This window comes from Anarhichas minor, unplaced genomic scaffold, assembly GCF_050575085.1.
Source record: "Anarhichas minor isolate MPS153535 unplaced genomic scaffold, ASM5057508v1 ptg000074l, whole genome shotgun sequence".
NCBI lineage: Eukaryota > Metazoa > Chordata > Actinopteri > Perciformes > Anarhichadidae > Anarhichas > Anarhichas minor.
In genome coordinates, this window is record NW_027466520.1 from 3,646,763 (window position 1) to 3,670,179 (window position 23,417).

A 23,417-nucleotide genomic window follows, 5' to 3' on the forward strand; every position below is an offset into this window, starting at 1 on the left:
TGGTAGAAATAAACTATCTATTCAAGTACTGTGCTTAAGTACAAATTTGAGGTACTTTACTTGAGTATTTCCATTTTATGCTAATTTATAGGCAATTTAAACACACTTCAGAGGCACTTATTGTACTTTGTCTCCACTAAACGTTTGTACTTTTACTCAAGTATGTGATCTCAGGACTTTTACTGAAGTGAAATACTTCTTCCTGGGCTCTCTGAGTCACAGTCCGTCGTTGGCTTATCTTTCTTTAAATATCCACATCGCCCTCTCTGGTCTGCGGTCTCTTTAAATCCAGATCCAGAGGAGGAGAGCTGCGAGTCCTCACAGAGTTGTCTGGCCGCTGTGATTGCCCGCACTCAGCCTGATAAACAGCTGCTTACCATTTAGGCCACTTCACAAAAAAACTTTTCTCCGAACTCCTCGAATCGGGATTTTTTTTTTCTGTGTGTGTGTGTGTGTGTGTGTGTGTGTGTGTGTGAGTAGCCTTCACCGCTCTTTGTCTGTGGATGTTCAGATATAGAAAGTCTGCACCACTGGAAAGCTCGAGTCTGGACTCTAGGTTTGCGTAATGCTGAGGCGTCCTATGCTCAACATCTGGATTAACTATTTGGAGTCAGAGCTAGCGGCTCTACACGAAACTCTCCGACTGTCTAGTCTATCTTCATGGAAAGACTTCCCTTTTTACTCTGGACTTTAACTCCTTTTGATACACCGAGTGTTGCGCGTAGATTATGTATTCTTTAAAATGGGTGCGAACAATGGAAAACAGTATGGAAGCGAGGGTAAGTGCTCTAATTATCACTTTAAACCACTTTTTATTTGAATTCCACGCATAAGTCAGCTTTTTTTTAACCAAACTGGGCGCAACAAAGGCCAACATGTGACCGCGATCTGCTACAGTTTATCTCATAAACTAAAAAAAACAGAAAACAATGTGCAGTTTCTTGCGTCTGTAGCTTCCCTAGACATTAGTGAGCTAGCTTCAGAACTAGCAGTATTCCCTTTATACATCTCTATGGCTCCCATATTCACACAGTGTAAGTGTTTTCTGTTTGCGTAGAGATGAACGTGCCCCAAAACCTGCAAATTGTGAGGATGTGTGCTGATGTGGAGCATCTTTTGATTTTATATTCACTACTTTTTTAAAGATGTGCAACGTTGATATTCTTCGTACACACAGAGTGACATCTGGTGGTCATATTTTAAACACTTAGTACAGTATACAATTTGAAGTTTAAACAAAGCACACTTCCAGCCACCGTCTGTGCTATGATGAAACTTACAGATATATTGTTTGACACGATGTGATGTTTAAATCAAATCTCTTCTCACATAATCAGTCAAAAGCTGACTTGGCAGGGAAGTCAGTTCATCAGACAACACCAAGGAGCTTAATTTATGTTTTGTTTTTTAAAGAGTGCTTTCCTGCAGGTTTAGTGGAGGCGGGTCAAAGGACAACAGTGTTTTTAAGCATGTGGGCACTTTGTCAGTCTTATCTTGATAAGAGCCAACTCCACAGATCCACAATCCCTTAAAAACCCATCTGTTATTTGATTTGGCAGCCATGTTGTGCATATTGGTCACTATATGATCCATGTGTAGACAAAAACAAAATTAAACAAAATGTCTTCATGAAAAATGTGTCAGAGCTTTTATATGGAAACAAATATATGGTTTCTTATGGGTACATGTAAAAGTATTTACAATAATAGCGTAATATTGTAACAAAAAAAGTATTTTTGGCATATATTAGCTCTCCTGCAGCTACTTGTTAAGAGATTCTGGTCAGAATAAAAATACAAATGTTCCCTCTTATTTCTTAATAAAAAGCAATAAGCAATATTGAAAAAAAACACGGAAGAAATCTTTGGCTCTATGCCTCAAGTATTGATCTATAAGACAAAAAAAAGTTATAATGTAGAGCTGATGGTCGAGCAGGCAGAGACATTCACCGTCCATCTCACTCAGCTGTCAGATATATTCAGAAACACGTTTCACCCAACTGGAATGCAGCTTAAATCACTTCTGTTCTGATATTTTTACAACCAACATACATATCAACCGACTCTCATACACCAATATATTGATAAAAGCTCCAAAGCTTCATTGATTATTAATGAGCTCAGCTCAGACTATAGGCCTAGTTAGACTTCCTTCAGCCAGGATAAGATATCAGCCTTCGTATTACACTACCTCCTCTCTCCCCCGCTGTCTTTCTCATCTAATCTTCAGCATTACTTATTCAGGGAAAAAAAACCTGTATTCCGACTCCGCCGAGCACATTATTTCGGCCTCCAGAGCAGAGATGTTTGTATTTAACATTCCAGTGAGCTCTCTTCCTAAGTCAATAACTGCAGAGAAAAGATTGGACGTCATGATGTTAAACATAACAAGTGGACCAGCTCCACCCAGGGATCCAGCCATGTCAGGTACATGAACAGATCCTACAGCACATATCTGAGTCTTCCTTTTAGTTTAATTCCTCTCATTAGGTTAGCAGGCATTAGTCAGCTGGGAAATATGTGTTTATTCTCCTCTAGGTCTTAATTCTCCCTTTCATTGCAACATGAAACACAGGCATTACACTCCAAAATCCAGTATCACTACTACTACTACTACCCCCGTTTAAATCCTTCTTCTTTTGTGAGTTCACACGGATTGATTTGGTGAGTCTGATGCTGGAGACTTCCCTTCTATGATCCACCATTAATGCAGCTTAATCATCTGATTTAAGTGCAGGGATACATGGAAACATGTTGAAGCAGGCCTGCAGCAAGAAAACATTAAGTGCTCATCAGATGAGGGTTTTTCAGAAGTTTTGGACAATGCACATTCTTATGATATCACAGCATGACTGTTTTAATATCTCAACACTCACAGACATGTACCAGCTGTCTGATGGGTCTACTTCTATTGGTAAATTAAAAAAAACATTGCACCTTAAAATAAAAAACAAACTCATGTTTGTTCTAGAGCTGCAGCTGATAATTATTGTCGGCATCCATTATTCCGCCGATTAATTCATTAATGGTTTTGTCTATAAAAAAGTCAGAAAATAGTGAAAAAATGTCCGTCAGAACCCAAGGTCACATCTTCAAATGTCTTGTTTTGTCTGATCAACAGTCCAAAAACCAAAGATATTTATCTTACAACCGTAGAGGAGGGAGGGAATCAGCACATATTGTCATCATTAGCATTTAACCACTCAAAACAATTGAGGATTCATTTCTAATAGATCAACTAATCGACTAATCGTTGCAGGTTTAGCTGTTTTAATTCAAAAGTCAGTCGGTAATTAGCTTTTATCTAACTGCGATGTAATTTCATGCTGCACACAGGCAGCATGCGGTCGAGATTGGCAGACTCCGCCACTAACAATGAAAAGTAATTTATTATGAGGAAATCACAGAATGTAAGTACATTGCCAATGCTGATCATGTATCAGATCTGGGATTGGTTTCATGGAAATCTCTTGTGTCATAAACATTCACTTTGTTGAATGTTTATTCAAAGTATAGTCATTTCACAGAAGAGAATATTGCACAGTACTGATGGTATCAGCATCGTTATAGTGTCTGAGGCCAGCATCTTAGATACAAGTGCAGAACTCTGCAGTTCGTCTGCACATCTGTTTTCAAGTGCGATTCCACAATTAATTACACTCTGGTCACAACTATGCAGCAACCCTCTACCAGCATGTTATATAAGCAGAAGACAGGAAGCAGGAGCTTTTCTCAAAGTTGCTTTTCCGCGAAAGGCAGAAAACAATCGTCCTCGCACAGATCCGCACATGCAGAGGAAGAGAGTCCTGTGACCAGCTAAATATTAGGATTACTCGTGTTTCCAGCCGTGTGCTCTCCGCTCTGCTTACATATTAGAAAAGTGGACCTTGTGAATTTCGGAGCCATTTCTGGGGACGGAAGGAGTCGTAGCAGATGTGCAGGCTCTGTGATGTCACCGCAAAATGTCATACCATTTGAGCTGCGTTGGCTTCAAATGATTTCGTATGTGTCGGTGTGATCTTGCGTGTGGCTGAATATGGAGTCACCGGTTGCCTTTTTTCTTTTGTCCCTACACAGGCTTTCATATTTACTGCCTATTTCGGGAACTGTCTGATCTTTTTAGGTGCCTGCACTTGATGTGCATGTGGGTGTGACTGTTTCGTGCTGGGTGAAAGGCGCATACTTAGTCTCAGGAAAGCCACAAAGCTGCATTTATGATCTGACAGAGGAATGAAATGCCATAAACAACTGCTCCACATGCAGCCTGCAGTCAGCATGGCGGTGCGGCCTGTTGCACTCCGACAGCAGAGGCACACATTCAAAAATATAGCTCTTTGAAATGTAGCACTCTTGTGTTACTGTGTAGGAATCTAAATCTAACAACACAAGGGTAGCTCATAAAGGAAGAGTTGTACATTTGTTGTACAGTCTTGTACCGACTAAGAATGATCCGCTGATCATACATTTTGTTAACAACTACAGTATGAGGAACTTTAATTTTGTGTCGATTCTGGCGACCCCTGTGGACAAAAGCGGTAAAGTTTTCTTTAGCACCAGAGTCCCTTTAGAAAACCTCTCATTTTACTGCAGCTGGGTCTGTGAGTCTGCCCCGCTCACTCCTGGTCCTGGCTCTCCCGTGCCTCCCTTTTTGTCCAGCGGGCCCAGCAATCCGGTCTCGGTCTCCAGCAGCGGGGTGTTGGTGTTGGCTCCCAGCGGAGCAGCGAGATGGAGCCCTGCTCCTGGCCGGAGCTCCAACTGCAGGTCGAAGGCAGCAGTGAAGCTGAATCTGGGGGTCTGTCCACAGCAGGGGGGGGGATTTAGGGAGGCTTCATTCTTCGTCGGACACTTACTCAAACCTAACCAGCAGAGACCTTCTGCCCGTGCCAAGCCATAACCATTTATCCAAAAGTGAGGAGCATAAAAGTCATGAAAGCAGAGAGCGATGGGCTTTATATTCCCCTAAACTTCATACCTCCTTACCGTATTACATACATCATGAAACACCTTATCTCTGACAGACAGGAATTAAGCATAAAAAGCGTTTTCTCTCAACTGAAAAGATGTTCAAAGGCTGTACGGTAAAAGAAACCCTGATAAACCGTAACTGCAGTTTGTCATCTCAAAGTTGCTATACTGTGTCCCAGCAGTTTTGTTTTTCTTCCCGTTTCCCCTGCAGGTAAAGGGAGCTCAAGCATCTCTTCTGACATAAGTTCGAGCACAGATCACACAACGACCAAAGCTCCAAAGAATGTGGCTACCAGCGAAGGTAAGGCATCTGGTGCTCATTAACCAAACTCCCCTCCCTCCTCCTCCTCCTCCTCCTCCTCCTCCTCCTCCTCCTCCTCCTCCTCCCACCCCTCTCTGTCCTCCTCATCCACTTTCTGTGCTGCCTATTTTTGGAGAGAAACCTGCATGTTCCTGGGATAACCCTAAACTGAAAACAAACTCACAGCTCCCATCAGAAACCAAAGGCATTTCTTGGGCTTTGTTTGAGCAGAAAAAAAAAGAAAAAGAAAACACTTCTGGCTTCTCATTGTGGAAGAATGCTTATCTAAACTGTGGCCGTATCGGGCTCAAAGCGCTGCCAGGGAGGGAGGTACGAGTGCTGGAGAGAGGGATTTAGCTGGAGAAGGTGTGGGGAGTAAAAAAGGGAGAAGAGAGCTTCACCTTCTGTTGATACTCCGTGCACAGACAATCTTCCAACTCCTGGCACGCCGACTGTAGCGAACCGCTTCTCTTTGTCCGGAGTGTATGTGTTACGAATGTAAACTGTGTGCTCGGTGTAAATACTTTGCAGCTGACAGATGCCTTTTGAAGCCCCGTCAGCAGGTCGGATACATTTTTTAACAATCTGTCAGTCAAAGCAGAACTTTTTAAAATGTTGTTGAAAAGAACAGAACAAAATATCTCAGTCAAAGCTGAAAATGTACCGCAATGCCAGGTGCCATATGTCTTTGTAAAACCTTCGTAGAAATGGTAGTTTATTATGATATTTCATTCATTCGTAGACCACATGGTGCCAACCAAACAGTCCTTTAATGAAAGCATTTATTTTTATGATAAACTTGGTTTGCCAAGCAAAACCCTGAGCAAAACCTGTTCCCAAGCTTAACCATAATAATTTTTCCCTCAATCAAAAGAATTTTACGTAATGTCTACTCGAGAAGAAAACGTACTGGAGCTCAGATTTTGGTCCGAGTGGGTTCCCGTCCTTGTTTTTTCGTTGGATTGTTTACAAGAAAACTCGACAGGGCAACTATAAACCCAGAAGACATGTATATCTCTAGCCACTAGCTGAAAACACAACATGGTCACATTGGCTGACAAAGTTGATATAGCTAATGTGTTAGCAAACTTATTTTCACATCCAGCAGACAGAGCAACATCAGCGTTCATTTACAGTTGTGTGTCGGAACGTCATCCAATACTCTCTCTTTCTTTTTGTGGCTCTGTTTTTGGTCTCCACCAGATCCTGAGGAAAATATCTGCTTAGCAGCTTAATGCTCCACAATGTTCATTGGCTAGTTTGTCTGTCAGTTGTTTGTGTCTGGTACTAAACAGGTAGTGTAGAGGGTTAGGGTTAGGAGCTGGAGGCATGAGAGCCGTGAAAAAGTGAATCAAAACCATAAAGTTGCGGCATTTATAACCAAAACAATGAGCTGAAAGACACCAAAGCGTCCCGTGGAGCTGAGATGAACAGAGTTGGATGATAGTTAACTGTCGGTTCATTACTAAGAGCGACTCCTTCCTCTTTACACATTGTAATTTGATCCTTTGTTTATGTAAAAATATTGATCAGTGCACCTTTAAGCATTTCAGTATAGCAGACTAAGATGTAATAATAGCATCCTACAGCTCATTTACAGCAAACCTCACGGTTCTGTACAGGATTTGGGAAGTGTGTTAAACTTCAACGGGGCAGGAAATGTTTCAAGAGCATGAGTCAGAGAGAGACTGACTCATGAAACATGAAACCCACCGAGTAGTCATTGATTTTGATCAAAGAACCTTATCGAACCCTACCGCAGATACATTAAGGCCTGTCTCCCTTAGTGCTGCGGTCTCTTTCTCGGAGAGCTGACCAGTGACTCACCGACTCTTTTGCACGCTCATATGCCAATGCGCTCTCCCTGTGCCTCTTGTGCATTGTCATCACCAATCTTAAACTTGCTCTGGCATGATGAATGTAGTATTCTCGTGGCGTCGCAGCTACCCGCAAGAAAACAAACAGCAGCTCCAGCCTGTGTTTGTAACTGTCACTCAGCTGAAGATTTTCACGGTGCTTCTCTGAGGGAACGAAGCGGCGGGGGTCTAACTCGTCACGACACACCGGGCGTGCTTTTGGTTTCACGTGAGATGTGTGTTAATTGGTTTGATTCAGTGAGGTTAATTCACTGATTAACCTCACTAAATATCGAGCGAGGCGTACCGTCCTCCTGTGGGTGAGCATGAGGACGAAGCAGATGACTCATTTGATTTCGCTGGAAATGCTGACTCACTTGGATCTCACCGTCGAGGCGCTGCTGGAAGTGTGCACCCGGAGTATTTTGGGTGGAAATTGATAATTGTTCCGAATGTGTCTACTTGGAGAACAACCTGTGCAGATAGAAATATAAATATATATATATATACACAGAGTATCGACCATGGCCAGTGGCTTCCCGATCATAATTTCCCGCCAGTGTTATGACTGAAATTGTTATATATTTTTTTCCCTCCATGCTAAGTGGGAGTAATTACATGTTCTGGAACCACCACGGCCACAGTCAAATCCCCCCTCCTTAAAAAGACACGCACACACGCATGCATACACCACATTCACACACTCACACAGTGGCAGGTTACACAGTCCTTGTCCACCTCGTCCTGTGGTCCACTAAACTAATCAGGAAGCAGTCTGGGCTGTTTCCCCACCACACGCTGGGAGTCTTCATATTAGAGCCTTACAGATCCCCACGCAGCAGTCATGTCACTGCTGCATTAATAAAGTCGGTGCGTGAGTTAATTAGTCAGTTACAACGCAGCATTATTATTCATTTAAGTTAAATTAGTAATTTGAACCTAAATAAATGAAATAATGTTCTCTGTCAGATTGGGCGCTGCAATATGGTAGAAACCAATAAAACCGTATTTTAGAAAACAGTTTAGTTCCTCAATGTTGTCGAAAATCACACGTAAAGAAGCCCAACTGATATTTAACAATCTGATGTTTAACTGCAGTTGAAATTATATTTTGGAACAACTGAACCATACAATTTCACTTAAAGACGCTGTATAACTTTTGCTGAACAGCCACCACGGTTGCTACAAATGTCAATTATGAGATAAAGGCAAATGTAAAAGCTTTGTGTGACAGTAGCCCAAGTAGAGAAGAGTTAAAGTTAACTAGCATCATCCACCAAAAGCTGCAGGTCATACCAGACCAAGTAAGGTTGTACCTTTTCATGTGGAAGAAAAGTTATCTCCTCTTTCAAGAGACACATAATCTCATTTAAAGGATTAAAGCCGTATGTGTTGGATACAAACCGAAGCCACTGATAACGAGAAATGTTTAATTTTCCTACAAATAACAATTTCCGTCACCAGAGGAAACTGAAAGATGCCACAATCATCTCAAAACTCAATGAACCATAATATGAAATCATTGTTCAGCCCTAATATCAGCATGCAGATGGAAAGTAGGCCATTGGCTGTAACATGTGTTCCCCCAAAGTCAAAAGTTGGAAGTTTCCCTCACTCTGCTCCTGAAAACAAACCGAGCCGGGCAGTCATCTGGCAGGCTTTTGCAAAGTGTCTCTGTTTTCATTTATTATTTAGACGGGCTCGTGGTGGCCTGACCCAGTTGCTTATTAGCCACAGACTGAAAGGCACAGTAAATCCTTCCTGTGGGATGAAACTGAGTATCTCCCAGCGGGGGTTACGCTGTGGCCCTGTCTGGGCCTCAAGGGTTTGCTTTGGCGCAGCCGAACTCAGGGTATACCGTAGGAATGTGGCTCAGACATGGCCGGAGCTGAACTGACAACACCCGGAGATGTTCGGCCTGTGTGTTGTCACTCTCGAACGCCGTCTTCGTCCTCCTATATCAGCTGCTTTGGATGTAACGCAGACTCACGGGGAGGGGGGGATGCTTTGGGTTCAGGTCAGCTCCTTCACCCGTTTGTAATGGCCCCAGGAAGGTAGCCGAGGAACAGGGGAATGGGTGGGAACAATGAACATGTCGACTTCCTCTCTGTCTGCCAAGGACCACAGAAACACTGATAACAGTGACGGGGAAAAGCTGAGTCTGTCCTTCCACACCAGAAAACACTGGGAGATTACACTGTGAACGCTCATGATTTATGTGCAATTCTCCAAAAGCAGAATAACCTTCAGACTCTTCTTCTTTACAGATCTGTGTTTCCTACATAACGTTTTTACAGCCTTATTGAACTAGTAGTTAATGTCAGCATCAGAACACAAAGTATCAGGCCAATTAAGGCCAAACAAGTTCGTTTTTTTACGTCGGTTTGTCATTTTATCAAAGTGGAAAAAAACTATTCTGCGTGTAGGCTGTTTCACAAGTTCCTGGCCGAAAGATTAAAATTGTTAGCAATGTTTTTCCTCAATTTTTAAAATGTCTACAAGGTGTATAAATCCTGCCGAACTGTCATTTTCAAAGTAGACATGAAGTAATACTGAAAAACCATGCAACCACTTTTACCTTTGTATGTCCAGCAGGTCGTGAAAGACTGCAAGCAATGATTAGTTAGGGTTCAATTTTCCTGCAATGTGCCCCCATTGGTTGACATTATTTGTCACATTCTGTCTCTTCGGCCACTTTCGCACTTTCCTGAAACTCGTTAATTGCCGTTTCCTACCTGTCCACTAGATGTCCTCACCGGCCCCGCCCACCTGCACACCAGTTCCCACTTTCCCTCATCAGCCCTGCAGATATTTAACCAGCCCTCTACCACTCGCTCTGCTTCTTGCCTTCGCTTCCTGTCCTCTGGGTTGAGATTTTTGAAACTTGTTACCTGTTTTTTCCCCCCCATGTGCAACCAACACTGAATGTTTTTTTAAAAGCATCACTACGATAGTTTACCAACCACAATCACAATTCAGCAAAATAGTCATTCTAAAGTTACATTTTGTGTTGTTTTTGGCGGTTTCTGAGGACCGAAGCGGTCCCTTTAGAAAACCTCTTCTTTTACTGCAGCAGTAGTACAATCTTGACAGTCTGCCCCGCTCAGTCCTGGCTCTGGTTCTCCTGTGCCCCCCTTCTCTCCAGGGGGCCCAACAAACCCGGCTGTGGTCGGCTGGTCGCTGCAGGAGGCCCCCCTGGAGTCTGAGCGGACGGGAGTTTCTGGTGGACTCGCATGATTTCTCGTGGAATCAGACCTGGTGGCACCGATGACGAGCGTTAAGAATAACTACATAGAAATAGCCAATCTCCTCGCTGATGGTCATATAGAGGATTCAAAACACGTTAAAAGATCCTCACTGTAACTTACGTATAGCAAATGAAATGCTCGCCACACCCACTCAGGTTTTTTAAGTTACTCTGACTAACAACCTTTTTATTCAGCTGGATGATGGAATCAGGGTCTCTGATATAATAATTACGGCATTACACACTCCTAATATTGACGGTTGAGGGTCATCTGTGCTGTCTAAACAGCCCGTCCTCAAAGCTGCTGTCTCCAGCATGCCCTCCCAAAGGCAACAAATCCCTCGCACTTCATCTGCAAACTCACCTCGCTCGCTGACGACCCGTTCGCTCGTGTTTACTCAAGCAGACATATAGTGTTTCACTGTTAATTCTTGCCGCGCCAAGAACGGAGGAGGCTGCAGCGAGGTGTTTGCGTGTGTCATTGCCGCCGGGACGTTTTCACGGCACAGAGGAGATTTAGGTTGTTATCCTCCACTTATGTTGTAAATGTAAGTTGTGCTGTTTTATCATTCATCAGCGGTCATTACTGCAGTATATCTTTTGAGCCAAACTTTTCTGGGCAAACTTCGAGCTGGTGTGACAAATTTGTCTTTTGGTGAAACCTAATGCTGCATTTGTTCTGTTGCTCTGCAGTGTTGGACGTTCTCACACACCGGGGGAAGAGAGGTTTGTTTGGATAAAGAAGCATCTGTTTCTTTGGAGGGAAATGTTTGGCAGGTGATTGACTATTTTATGGAGGATTTGAGGAAGCGGTGTTGTAGATAGTTCTCATTTTATGTGGAGGGATTCGCAGCCTCGAGAAGTTTGTGCTCATTAAATGCAGGCAGTATTTGTGGAGGACAAGTCCCTTTTCAATATTCTCTCTTAGGACACAAAGCAGCAGCCTGCAGTTATTTTAAGACTTTTCCAACAAGCCTGTAGCCATTGCAATGAGAGATATTGAACAGATTTACCGCTAATCCTCATTGGAAATTGTCTACGTAAAGAGAGAACACAGAGAAGCAAAGAATGCTTTTTTCCCCCCTAGATTTTCTCCATCACACTGTCCTCGCTCCTCCCTCTTCCCCTTCTACCGCTCTTATAGAGCCAGGAAATCTGAGCGAAAAAGCACGGAACAAGGCGGCGAAAAAGAAAGCAAGTGAAAGCAGTTCAGCAAAAGAGATGGAGGAGGAGGAGGGGAAGGAGAGGCAGATCTCATAACTCTTCTCTGATTACTGCTCGGTCTTCTCGCTCTCCGTCTCAGGGAGGAAGCGCCAGCCCTGTTGTTTTGAATGCCATTTCTTCTTCAACGGGGTCACATTTTTCAGTTCTAATACAGCAGCGTGTTTGACAGGAGTTGGGAAAGACGCCACCTGGCCCCAAAACGCACGCTTGCTTCCTCTAAGATGTTGGCTCACTACTGCGATACACCTGGGTCTTTGGGCTTTTCATGTGGCAACATGAGCACAGTTGTGGACCAGCTGAACTGACACATTGGCCTCCTCTTCCCCTTTTTTCACTCTGTGGTTTGTTGCATTACGTAAGCAGCAAAGTGTCAGTTGTGGCTGAAGCTGCAATGGTACAAAAATGAGGGGAAAACTTCAGTGTTCTTGAAGGGGGTCTTGGTTGGATAGATTGAACTAGAACAACTAAATTACTTCTTTTTTTAAAATTTTAATAATGTTCTCTGGGTGCAAATAACACCTGGTTCTTTCATATGAAGCAAAAAGATTTTTAATTTAGGTGAGAAAACATTGGTGGTCAAGGACAGAGCCATCAGTGTTGGGTCTTAGCTAGCCATCACAAAACCTGGACATTTTAGTGGCTTAGTCATTAAATACAAACTCTCGTCATCTTCTTAGTGACTTCTAAGGCTTAAAAGTGGCCTAAATGAACAATATGGTTAAAAAGCTAGTGTCTACTTTCAGTGCCAGTTGATGAACAACTGTAGCATGCTATTAGCTCAAACGTTATCCCGTGAGGAACATGCAAGCCCTAGTTAAAACAGCTTTTTTCTTTAAATATTTTCTTAGTTTTGCACTGTATAAAACATCTCATTAGATGGCTAACTGTCCTAGTCTGTGATAAGCTGTAGGCCTATCCTGCACAATGGCATCTTTGTTCTGTATATATTTATCAATATAGACAGTAAAGACCAATCACTGAGCTGATACATAGGTTTCATACAGCACTTTTTTGAGTTTTTTTACTTTCCCTAAAGGCTTTTTTCTTTGAGACAAAACAACCTCTTTCTGGAGTTGAAGTGAACCCCTTTTCAGCAAGAGCTTAACCAAAAAGTTCCAGCTCTTCCCTTGTTCTGTTGCTTCGACCACATGAGATCATTACATTTGCTCCTCATCACAACCAAATCAACCGTTCAGGCCCAGCGCTCGCTTTTCCATTCCTGTCTGATGTGCAGTTCGTCTTGCTGTTTGCTGCGTGTAGCCAACGTTACCCCTCCTGAGTCATTTGACATGACTGTCACTCTGCACTCTAAACCTCCGCTCACATTACTGCCAAAAAGGATAAACTGTACAGAGAGGCATTTCATGCGCATGATTCCCTGCAAAAAAACAAAAATGTCATCTTTGACATCCTGATTTAACAACCTGTAAAAAAAAAAAAGACGTAATGTTGAATTTCAATGATTTGCCAAAGGCCAGATCAGGTTAGCATGATGCCAAATGGCTGTTGGAGTCTGAACTGCCGTCTCTATTCTGGAAAATGTGTGCTGTGATGAATGGACACACACAAATGCTCATTTTTGACATTGTAGATCACGCCTTTTAAATTTGGCTTCAAGTGCACCCGTGCGTCTGCTGTCCTCCTCAGCAGAGGATTTATAAAGTGACGAGGCCAGCGTGTGGAGACGTTTGTGTCTTTTGAACTGACAGAAGGGCTTTAAGAGGCGGAAAACTCCCCTGAGGAAATTAGTCGTGTTGCGGGGAAAGAGCGCAATAGTAGGAATCCAGAGACTGAGTGAGTGTGAGAATAGCTGCAGTCCAGAAGTAGCGGAGTTATGGGGGTTGTGTGGAGCTAAGGAGACTGTTTCCTGTCCAAGTGTGCACATTGTAAAGGAACCAGCAGGCCCTATTGTCTCTCAGGTTGCCCAGTGACGTCAGACCTTCCTCTAGTGAAGGCTTTGCTGATAGCCCAGCCGCCACACTGCACGGTAATATCAACTTCCATGTATTCAATAAAACCCAAGACAGACCCAGATGTTTCTTATCCCAGGAGTTCTCTCTCGGTCGGATGTTTCCCCTTTAAAAAAACGGAGCACGTAACCGTTTAGTGCCGATAAATCAATTCTCTTTCAGTCAAATCCCTGCTGCCTGGTTGTCTTTTATTAGCGGATACTTATTCTTTTACCCCTCTCGTGTTGATTTGAATTTGATCTCCTGGCTTTTGAGTAGAAAATGAGCGTCTCTGATTTCCTCACGTGCACCACGTGGCCTGTCACGGTCTTGGTTGGCGGGGGGGGGGGGGAGCACAGTGGAGCTTGTGGAGTTTGCGGAGCAGGAATATGTCACAGGGCTAATGGCATTGAGGTAATGGATTGGTCTGTTCTGCCAGATGCAGCGGTAATAACCCTGCGAGCTCCACACAGGGTCTTAGCAGAGCTTCACAGCACTGCGAGATCCTGAAAAAGAATCCCTATGGCTTTGGTTTATGACCAGACTGCGTCAAACTCTGGATTGACCCTGCCTGTGCACTTGTCTCTGCTAAAGTCTGCAGACTCTTTTGCCAATTTATCTTCCCTCTCTCTATTCTCTCTCACCCCTCTTTCCTTTCAGAGGCCCTTGAATCTGTTTTTGTGAAGAAATCATCAGGTTTTTGTCATTAAAGCGACATCACTCCAAACATGCAGCTGCAGCCTCCTCATCATGCAAGCATCTTGTCCTTTCAATGATCACTTCCATTGATTTACATTAAACCTCTGGTATCAAAGCCCGATCCAGATGTGTCTCAGAAGTAAGTTGATGTTAATGGGATCCTGCTGCGGCCCTTCTGTGGATCAGCTTAGATTTGGTTATTAGTGGCAGTGATTTCAGCCAAGTATGCCTTTCTGTGGCTATACGCACATTCAAAATGCATGAGTTTCTCTTTCATTTCACCACTGTTCCGTTGTTCTTTGTCCAGGGTAAAGACCAGATGTTCCACTGTTTCTTCTCTGATTTCCTGAACCGAACTGAGTGTCCCACCATCTGCACTTACAGTTCCCTTGAAGAGCATTTTAACAGCTGCATGGTATCTGTTCTGTTAATGATAGGTTTGCAGTGATACACAGATATAAAACAAGACACCACACTTGTTGACTTCTATGGAGTTTGGAGCTGCGGGTTTACGAACCAAACAAATATAACTCAAGGTTCCACTGGCTAGCTTTTTCTGGAGCTTTTAATTGTTTCAGATGGTCTTTGTTAACTGAGTTTGCTTAGCGGTCATGGAGATAGATCTGTTGTCCATAGCACTTCCAGGACTTCTCATGTCTGTCGGCTTAAGCATGAACTTAATTCTTGACCTTGGAAATTGTAGTAGTCTTACAGCCCGATCAGACGAAATGCGAGGGTCACTATTCTGCCTTTTGTTGCCCAATCAGATCTTTTTTTTGGTGTTGTTGTTGTTATGTAAGCACCAAATGAGTGCTTACTTTAGCTTAACACACACCATGAACTTTACGTTTCCGAATAGTTAATCGTACAGTACAGTTTAAATATATGAAAACAACTTACCCAAAATTTGCCTCCAGGCCTGCTGTTTTCTGTCGAGATCACGATAACTACGGTTGGTAAAATCCATCCAAATCCCACAATCCCAACCCAAGAGACACTTGGATGCGATATAGTTGAAAGCTCTGAAATATGTTAGTACAGTAAGTCAACTTCGAGTTTTTCAAGAGTGACCTTTCTCAGGATGAGAAATACTTTCTGCACCTGATGAAGTGCTTATTTTGCATGCAGTTAATATTGATCATTTCATCATGCTTGGCAATTTATTTGCATTCATACATCATTTACTTACTATGGAGAATAGAGTATGATTGATTGTTGATTGCAAATGCATCATCATCACATGGAACAAAAGGCTCGCACACTGCTGAAAAACTAGGTTCTTCAGATGCAAAAGGACTTCTTTCATCAAGAGACTTCTTTCATCTCCAGAAGTTTCAAAGTGCGAAAGAAAATATTTCAATCACAAGATAATTTACAGCATCGATAGTCAATGGCGATTGGATAAACATATGCCTTACTCAGCTAGATAACACCTGGGCCTTCTTAAAGAGACCCAGGTGCTATCTCTCCAAAATCCAGTGCAACCACGCTAATCTGCAAAGCTGTCTTCATTTAACTTTCCCCACCAGCTGTGTGGAAGTGTGACTCTGAGAGAAGGGAAGGGGGTGGATGCAGTCTAATTAGTAGCACTGTGTTTCTCCGCTTGGAGCTCTCTTCTGATCAGTGACACATGTAATTACGCAATTTGGAAGTTGCTCCTTAGCCAGTGGCAGATGAGTTCATCTCTTGCGTGCAGAATCCATCGCATTAACTTGGACAACAAAGACACGCATTCATCAAGACACATGCAATGCAATCCGATCTTCTCCTGCATGTCGAGACTTTTGTAGATCTTTGCCTCGGGGTTGACACTTGAATTCAGCTTTTTAGGAGTAAATATATGAGCTTATATCATTAAATGAAAAGATTTAATTGCAAGCGACCCGTTGTCAGAAATATACTGATTTCATATAGCTCTGTGTTGCATAGTGTGTGGTTTCCAGCCCCTGTTGGATAATTCCACAATCGCTAGGTATTAACTCAGGAATCTTGCAATACTTGCAGTGCACCAGCACCACTACTGTCATGACTTATTTGGACAGGTGTGTGAAATTCGAAATAGACGAGGTGTTTATAAGGATCTCAAACCATTAAATACTTTGTATTAAGATAGATATACACAGCTAACATAAGATAGATGACCTCAAGGAAATAATCCCAGACATCAAAAGTTGAGCTAATCATAGGCAGACCACCCAAGAATGTGATGTATTAAACCTGAACTGAGTGCAGATTTTAACACGCTATGCATTTTGCACTGCGGCACTTGTAGTTTTTTCTCGAATCTGCATTCGAGTGAGAATTTTAAGGCCCACGAGAGAGGAGGTTTGTAAAGTAGCCGTGAATCGGTCGACATGTTCCCGAGAGGGGGGCGAGTCTGCGGATGTCATCAGAGGCGAGGAGGGAGGCGGACCGCGCCGAGGTCTGGAATACAGATCTGCAGGACGGTCGCAAGGACGGTGTCACTGCCCAGCTGTCCGTCCCTGCACACAAATCCACATGACAGGCAGGATGCGGTCCATTCTTCATGAAGATGCTGACATACGCTGTGTAGACCCAGCTGACTGGCGGTCCTGAAGAGTCCATTTACCAACGCGGTTCAATCATGGTTCAATCTACATGACAGGGAGTGTAGGTAGATAAAGTGTTGATAAGATGATATCTGTGTAAATGTATGGGAATCATCGGGGAAATGGCAGGTAGCAAAAGTAAAGCTGAGTATCGTTTATTCAAATACTACACTGCAAACTACCACCTTAAAGCTACCATAGCGTTGACTCACCACATCAATGCACAGAGGCACCCTTTAGCGTCTGAATGAGGAGCAAGTAGTTTTGTGGCCTAAACCGAGCCAAGTAAACCTAAACACTAAGTAAATCTACGTTTGAAGTTTATTTTGAAAAGACACAGGAAACTGACACATCCAAAGCTGATGCTAGAGGGATACCTAGAGTGTCAGAGTTTGAAGCGCCAAAGACTAATCATCTGTGGAAAGGGCCATTTGGTGTTCTTTTTATTGTGTCCACTGTATTTTGAATTCTAGGATTATAAATGAAAACTTTTGACCAAAGTTGATACTGAATATTGCCTTTTGGGAAAACACCTCAAAACTCTTTCTGTCCGTATTGTAAGACTTACTGAAGAAAAGTCGCGATATTATTGAGTTCCTAAAAAGGTTCCTAGAATGATACGATATATTTCCTTAAAAGCCTTTGACAAAAACTCTGCCTTTTGTTATGATAGTCTTAACAAAATAGTTAGAGACTCGCCTTTACCATCAAATAACTATAAGTCTCAAACATACAAAATAATCTTTATTTTGAAACATAACACCTCATTTTTCTTCGCACATAAAGCCTGCAGACTCGTAGTTGGACAGCTGTAAGTGACATCACACTCGTGACTACTTGAAATGCTTTTAGTGATGACTATCAATCCCACTGAGCTCCTCCGGATTGGACAAGACGAGCTGGAGGGCTGATGGGGAGACGCAGATATCATCAGAGAAGAGCACTCAGTGTCCCGGTGTGATGGGGTCAACCCCGGGAGCACGATCCCGACGCCCTGGCTTATGAAGCGGAGGGCTCACGCCACGGTGATGGGATCCAGCCCCCAGATTCTCACAACTGCGTCTTCAGACGCGGCGGCGATGAGCGCACATCTGTCAGGAGTGCCTCAGTGTTTACAGAGGGATAACCGTATAGTGTCAGCCCCTCAGCTGGTCGCTTTGAAGCCACAGAGTTCATCTGATGGAGAGGCCCTGTGACACATTTTTTCCCCAAACATCCAAAAACACGATATCCAGATCCATGGAAACTCCTCTTCGTTGATGATAAAAGCTGGTGTGGCTATATGGCACGACCGTGATGCACTTTTTGACCTATTTCCTCAGCTTTTTAGCTGTTTTTGAAGAGTGATAAAGCAAGAAATTCATCATAGTCGAAGAAGGGAGAATACATGTTGTGTTTTAAAGAGGAACTTTAAAAGTCTGTTTACAACTCTTGTGGAATTAGACTGCATATGTGTTGAAAAAAAGTTGTATAAAGCTTTGTGTTGGCTACAGAGGGAGCTTCGTGAAATCCGATTGAATGACTCAAGTGATGTCACTTGAGTCATAGTCAGTTGGGACTGAAGACGACAAGTTTCAATATAAAACAAATTTGGGGATCTATAGCTCGAGAGAAGTGACGTTCTTTAACCTCTGTGGTTGCTAATTTCTTCTTCAGGCTACATTAGTAGCTTCTAGCATAACACACACGAATCAAGGTGGTCAAATTGCATTGTGGGTGATGTAGGCGCCAGGTTTTGATGTGGACAATGAAAGATAATATATCTCTGGTTCTGCTGCATCGGTTTTGATCCTTTTTTTTTTTAAACTGTCTATCAAGAGTCCAACAATGTTGCAGAAAAGCAATGCTAAATCTGTGGCGTACTCTTTTAAGGGGAACAACTCAGCATGTGGAAACAGCTGTAAAATGTCTCTGAACACAGCTTTTGACGAGTCATGAGAAAATAACCCAAGGGTTATCTCAGTTAGGGCTTAGAGACTAAGCCTGCATTTCAAACTGGGTGCATGGAGTTCAGAATCTGTTGCTATTTACCAGGCAGGGAGGGTCTAGTGAAAGGATGCTGTAGGTTGCATTATGGGAATCGTAGGATCGTTTGTTTTTGCAATGTGACCCAACTAGTCGCATCGAGTTTCTTTGTGCTTTTGAAGGTGGATTGCACCTTTTAAGAGGAGTTGGTACAGTCTACTGCACATTGAAGGATGGGTTGAAGTTGGCTTGCAATTCGCAGCTTGCAATTCGGAGATTAAGATAAAACTTAAGGGCCGATACTGTTGTGAAAAAAAAGTGTTAGACTTTTAAATCGCTGTTTAAAACCCCACTTTCAGATTTGTGAAAGCTTTATTTTATTCATGAGGGTTATTTCATTGCCCTGTCTCCATCCAGATCACATTAGCTCAAGCTCAAAACCAGCGTTCTCAAACCAGAACTAACAAGCAGACTCCTTCAAACACTGTTTCAGTTGTGTGAAACTTTCATTCTATTCGTGAAAACAAGAAAAAGTACAATTTTGCTGCTTTTTCTTCAACAATCCGACATTAGACCAGGTCTTAAACTTGGTTATTGTTGACTCACATCATTTAAGGTGTGTTCTACATGAGAAGAGGTTTGAGGAAAAGGTTTGAACAAGATTGACAATAAGAAAACAAAACCTGCATATTTTACCCCTTCAAGGCTCATAGACACATAAAGCATGTTAAGAGTTCAAAAGAGTTTTTTAAGCAAAATGAACTTCTCATTGTCTTCCGACTCTGCCCTTCTCTTTCCTCACATATCTTGTCCTCTTCTTTCTCAGGTTTAGACTCCAGCACCCGGACTCTGAGCACCCCCAGCCCCGGTCTTATCCTGCCATCCAAGTCCTCCTCCCTCTCCTCACCTGCCCTCTCCAGTAACGGCCATGACACCAACTCCTCTTCCTCCTCGTCGGCCCGCGCCGAGACCGTCGCCGTGGTCCACTCCCAGCCCGGCACCCACACGCGCTCGCGCCAGTCCAAAAGCCACCACCACGCCCTCGTTGACCTCCTCCCCGACCACGCCCTGCTGCAGATCTTCTCCCACCTCCCCACCAATCAGCTGTGCCGTTGTGCGCGCGTGTGCCGCCGCTGGTACAACCTGGCGTGGGACCCGAGGCTGTGGGGCACCGTCCGGCTGACCGGGGAGCTGCTTCACGTCGACCGCGCCATCAGGGTGCTGACCCACCGGCTGTGCCAGGACACCCCGAACGTGTGTCTGACCCTGGAGACGGTGGTGGTGAACGGCTGCAAAAGGCTCACCGACCGGGGACTGCATGTGGTGGCCCAGTGCTGCCCGGAGCTGCGCCGCCTGGAGGTCGCCGGCTGTTATAACATCTCCAACGAGGCCGTGTTCGAGGTGGTGTCCCGCTGCCCGAGCCTGGAACACCTGAACCTCTCAGGTAAAAAAAGAAATGTACTAGAACATCTTGCCATAATGGTTCGGTAATGGTCTCTCGGTTTTATTACCGCTACCCGACATCACGCACGTTTACCTCAAAACAAATCTCCACTCCTCGGTCCCTCATAGCCGTTTCTACTAAAGCTGGTGAAGCCATTAGAGGAGCAGGAGAAGCTCTGCCAACCTTAAGCTCCCATGTGGGAGAAGAAAGGCTTTCTTTACCCGAAAGCAGAACTCACCTCGACGTGAGTGAGGAGAGCGGTCTGCTGCTTTCATTAAGTGACACAAATAACATTGACTTGGACGGGACTCTGGTGGCAGAGCAACGTCTGCACCATTAGCACCAGGAAGTTAGCCCCTTTGTTGTAAAAAAAAAAAAGGCTTTTATTTGAACGACACAGAATAATGAAAATCAAGTCTACTATTTCAACTGGTGAGGACATCAGCCTTCGATTATTTTTCACCACAATTTTGGTTTCCTTGGAGTTGTTTGCACTCAGACAGTTTCATGCTTCTTGCTGCAGGCGTGTAGCCAAACACAGCAGGCTTTACTCTGGCGCCCTCAAGTGGCGACTCAGAATACTTCTTCAAAAATAAATTGTGTTAAAGGGAACGTTGACATTTTTTCAAGTCCGTCTTAAAACAATGCTCACATGACCGTATGCACATTAAAACAGTTTTTGCTTTTTGTAAACATTCCTCCTGTTCAAAACTGGCCACTATGAGATCCCTTCCTATCTACTGTTAATGAAATAGAAGAAAATGCTGATATTTGTATTGAAGAAACAATACAAATATCAGCATTTAGCCATCTGAATTAGAGGAATCAGGTGGGTAACGGTCTTTTCAGTTTGAAAAAGGCAGTTTTAAGATGGACTTCTAATTTTCTGAACATATCCTTTAAACAAAAACAATCTGCTTTGAAGAAATCCTCTGTTTATGAGCTGACAACCTCTGCTTCCTCGTCCTCCTCCAGGCTGCTCCAAAGTCACGTGCATCAGCCTCACCCAGGAGGCCTCGCTCCAGCTGTCCCCTCTTCACGGCCAGCAGATCTCCATCCACTACCTGGACATGACCGATTGTTTTTCCCTCGAGGATGAGGGCTTGCGAACTATCGCCTCCCACTGCCCCCGCCTGACACATCTGTATTTGCGCCGCTGCATCCGACTGACGGACGAGGCCTTGCGCCAACTGGCTCTCCACTGCCCCTCGATAAAGGAGCTCAGCCTCAGCGACTGCCGCCTGGTGGGGGATTTCGGCCTGCGGGAGGTCGCCCGCCTGGAGGGCTGCCTGCGCTACCTGAGCGTGGCCCACTGCACGCGCATAACCGACGTGGGCGTCCGCTACGTGGCCCGCTACTGCCCGAGGCTGCGCTACTTGAACGCCAGAGGTTGCGAGGGGCTGACGGACCACGGCCTGAGCCACTTGGCCAGGAGCTGCACCAGACTCAAGTCCCTGGACGTGGGCAAGTGCCCGCTCGTGTCGGACAGCGGGCTGGAGCAGCTGGCCATGTACTGCCAAGGCCTGAGGCGAGTGAGTCTCAGGGCCTGCGAGAGCTTGACGGGCAGAGGACTCAAAGCTCTGGCGGCCAACTGCTGCGAGCTGCAGCTTCTCAACGTGCAGGACTGCGAGGTGTCGCCAGAGGCTCTGCGGTTTGTAAGACGCCACTGCCGACGCTGCGTCATCGAGCACACAAACCCCGCTTTCTACTGAGACCAGGCGGGGGGGAAGGTTGGAGAGGAGGGAGCTCTTGGTCTGGTCCTCTGACAAGTGGATGTTCTAATATTCCTGCTATGGAGTTGGCAGAGTTCAGCAGCCGATGTGTCAGAACTGGTTGAAAACCTGGTGTGCAATACTGACCAGAATCTGTCTCTTTGAATCCGCCTGGTGGCTGAAAATACTTCCATCGACTGTATTTAACATATTTATCTGTAAAAAAAAAGGCAGAGAAGTAGCGTATGTCAGTATATTACGTCTTCACACTTTACAACGTAAACAACATGCTACAACACTGAGCAGCGGGTACAGTCGTGTCACCACGTAACAGCATTGTTATATATTTCATATTTCAACACCTTACGGCCCTGAAACATAATCATAATCATACAATCCTGCATCTATTTATAAACGGTGAGTATCTTTAGACTGAACCACTAAGAATGTAGCTACGACGCAGCAACTAAAGCAGAACATATTCTCAGTTTCACTTTCTTTATGTTGCATATATGCACTTTATGCAATTGTGCTGACAATCACTTCAACTGAGCTCAAAGTGTCATCATTTCTTTTCATTTTCTGTAAATTAAAACTATTAGCCAGAGATTCTTTTTTTTTTTTTAAAGCCAAATAGAAACAAACTTGTTGTTGAGATTAATAAACAAAGAACACATTGCTGCTATAACTGTGCCAATAAACTTCTTCAAAAGCCGCCTCCACAACTGTGAGTGTTTTACTCAAATCCTCGCTGCAGTTGTGAGTCGTTAAAGTAACTAAGGACGATCCAGGAATACCATATATGGATGTTTTAGGGACTGGAGCGTGTGCGATCAAAGGGCAGGGCCCCCTGCTTTCAGGCCATTGGCTGAATTAAACCTGCTTGTTACACGCACCTGTCTCTCTGTCCATATTTATACATACTTTGCACTTTAGGACTGAGTTATAAGATAGTATGTAAGTCATTATTGCTCCAGTTCTATATTCCTCTTTCTGTATCAGCTATGAGAAACATTCTCCACCACCTGTTCTTGATAGCCGTGCTCCTGCAGCGTTCCTTGGCTCAGTGAAAGGTGCAGAGCAGCAGCTGGAGGAGTATTTAGGAATCACGTTTGCTCATCCACCTTTGGCGCCCTTGCGGGTCCGCTGCATGGGGAATGAGGGCATTGTTGGAGAGGAGTATCCGTAGCACGTCCAGGAGGATGTATGAACTTTCAAGAGTCTAAAGCGATAGTGTTTCAGGAAATCCACAATGTCAAGTACCCCAATAGAGGAACTGTAATAACTTTGGCAACCCCTACATATTTACTCTAGTGCCGTCATCAGTTCAACATTTTAAGCCATGACTTCACATGTGGGCGAGCTACTTTTCCTTATAGCTTCTGTAACTCTAAGCAATCCCTCATTCAACATTTATTTGTGTTCTAAGACAAATTGTGATCCACTTCAGCAGCTATTAGAAGTTGAAACATCTGAGTTTAACTAA

The 23,417-nt window shown here is 44.0% G+C and overlaps 1 protein-coding gene across 1 annotated transcript; it reads left to right on the forward strand.

The window, feature by feature from the left end:
* The first annotated feature begins 742 nt into the window (after positions 1-742).
* LOC142937326 (F-box/LRR-repeat protein 7) lies at positions 743-21,931 on the forward strand. Its single transcript, XM_076080175.1, has 4 exons — positions 743-779; positions 5,176-5,265; positions 19,602-20,219; positions 21,195-21,931. Exons 1-4 carry the CDS (start codon positions 743-745, stop codon positions 21,929-21,931), a joined length of 1,482 nt encoding a protein of 493 aa, XP_075936290.1.
* The last annotated feature ends 1,486 nt before the right edge of the window (positions 21,932-23,417 follow it).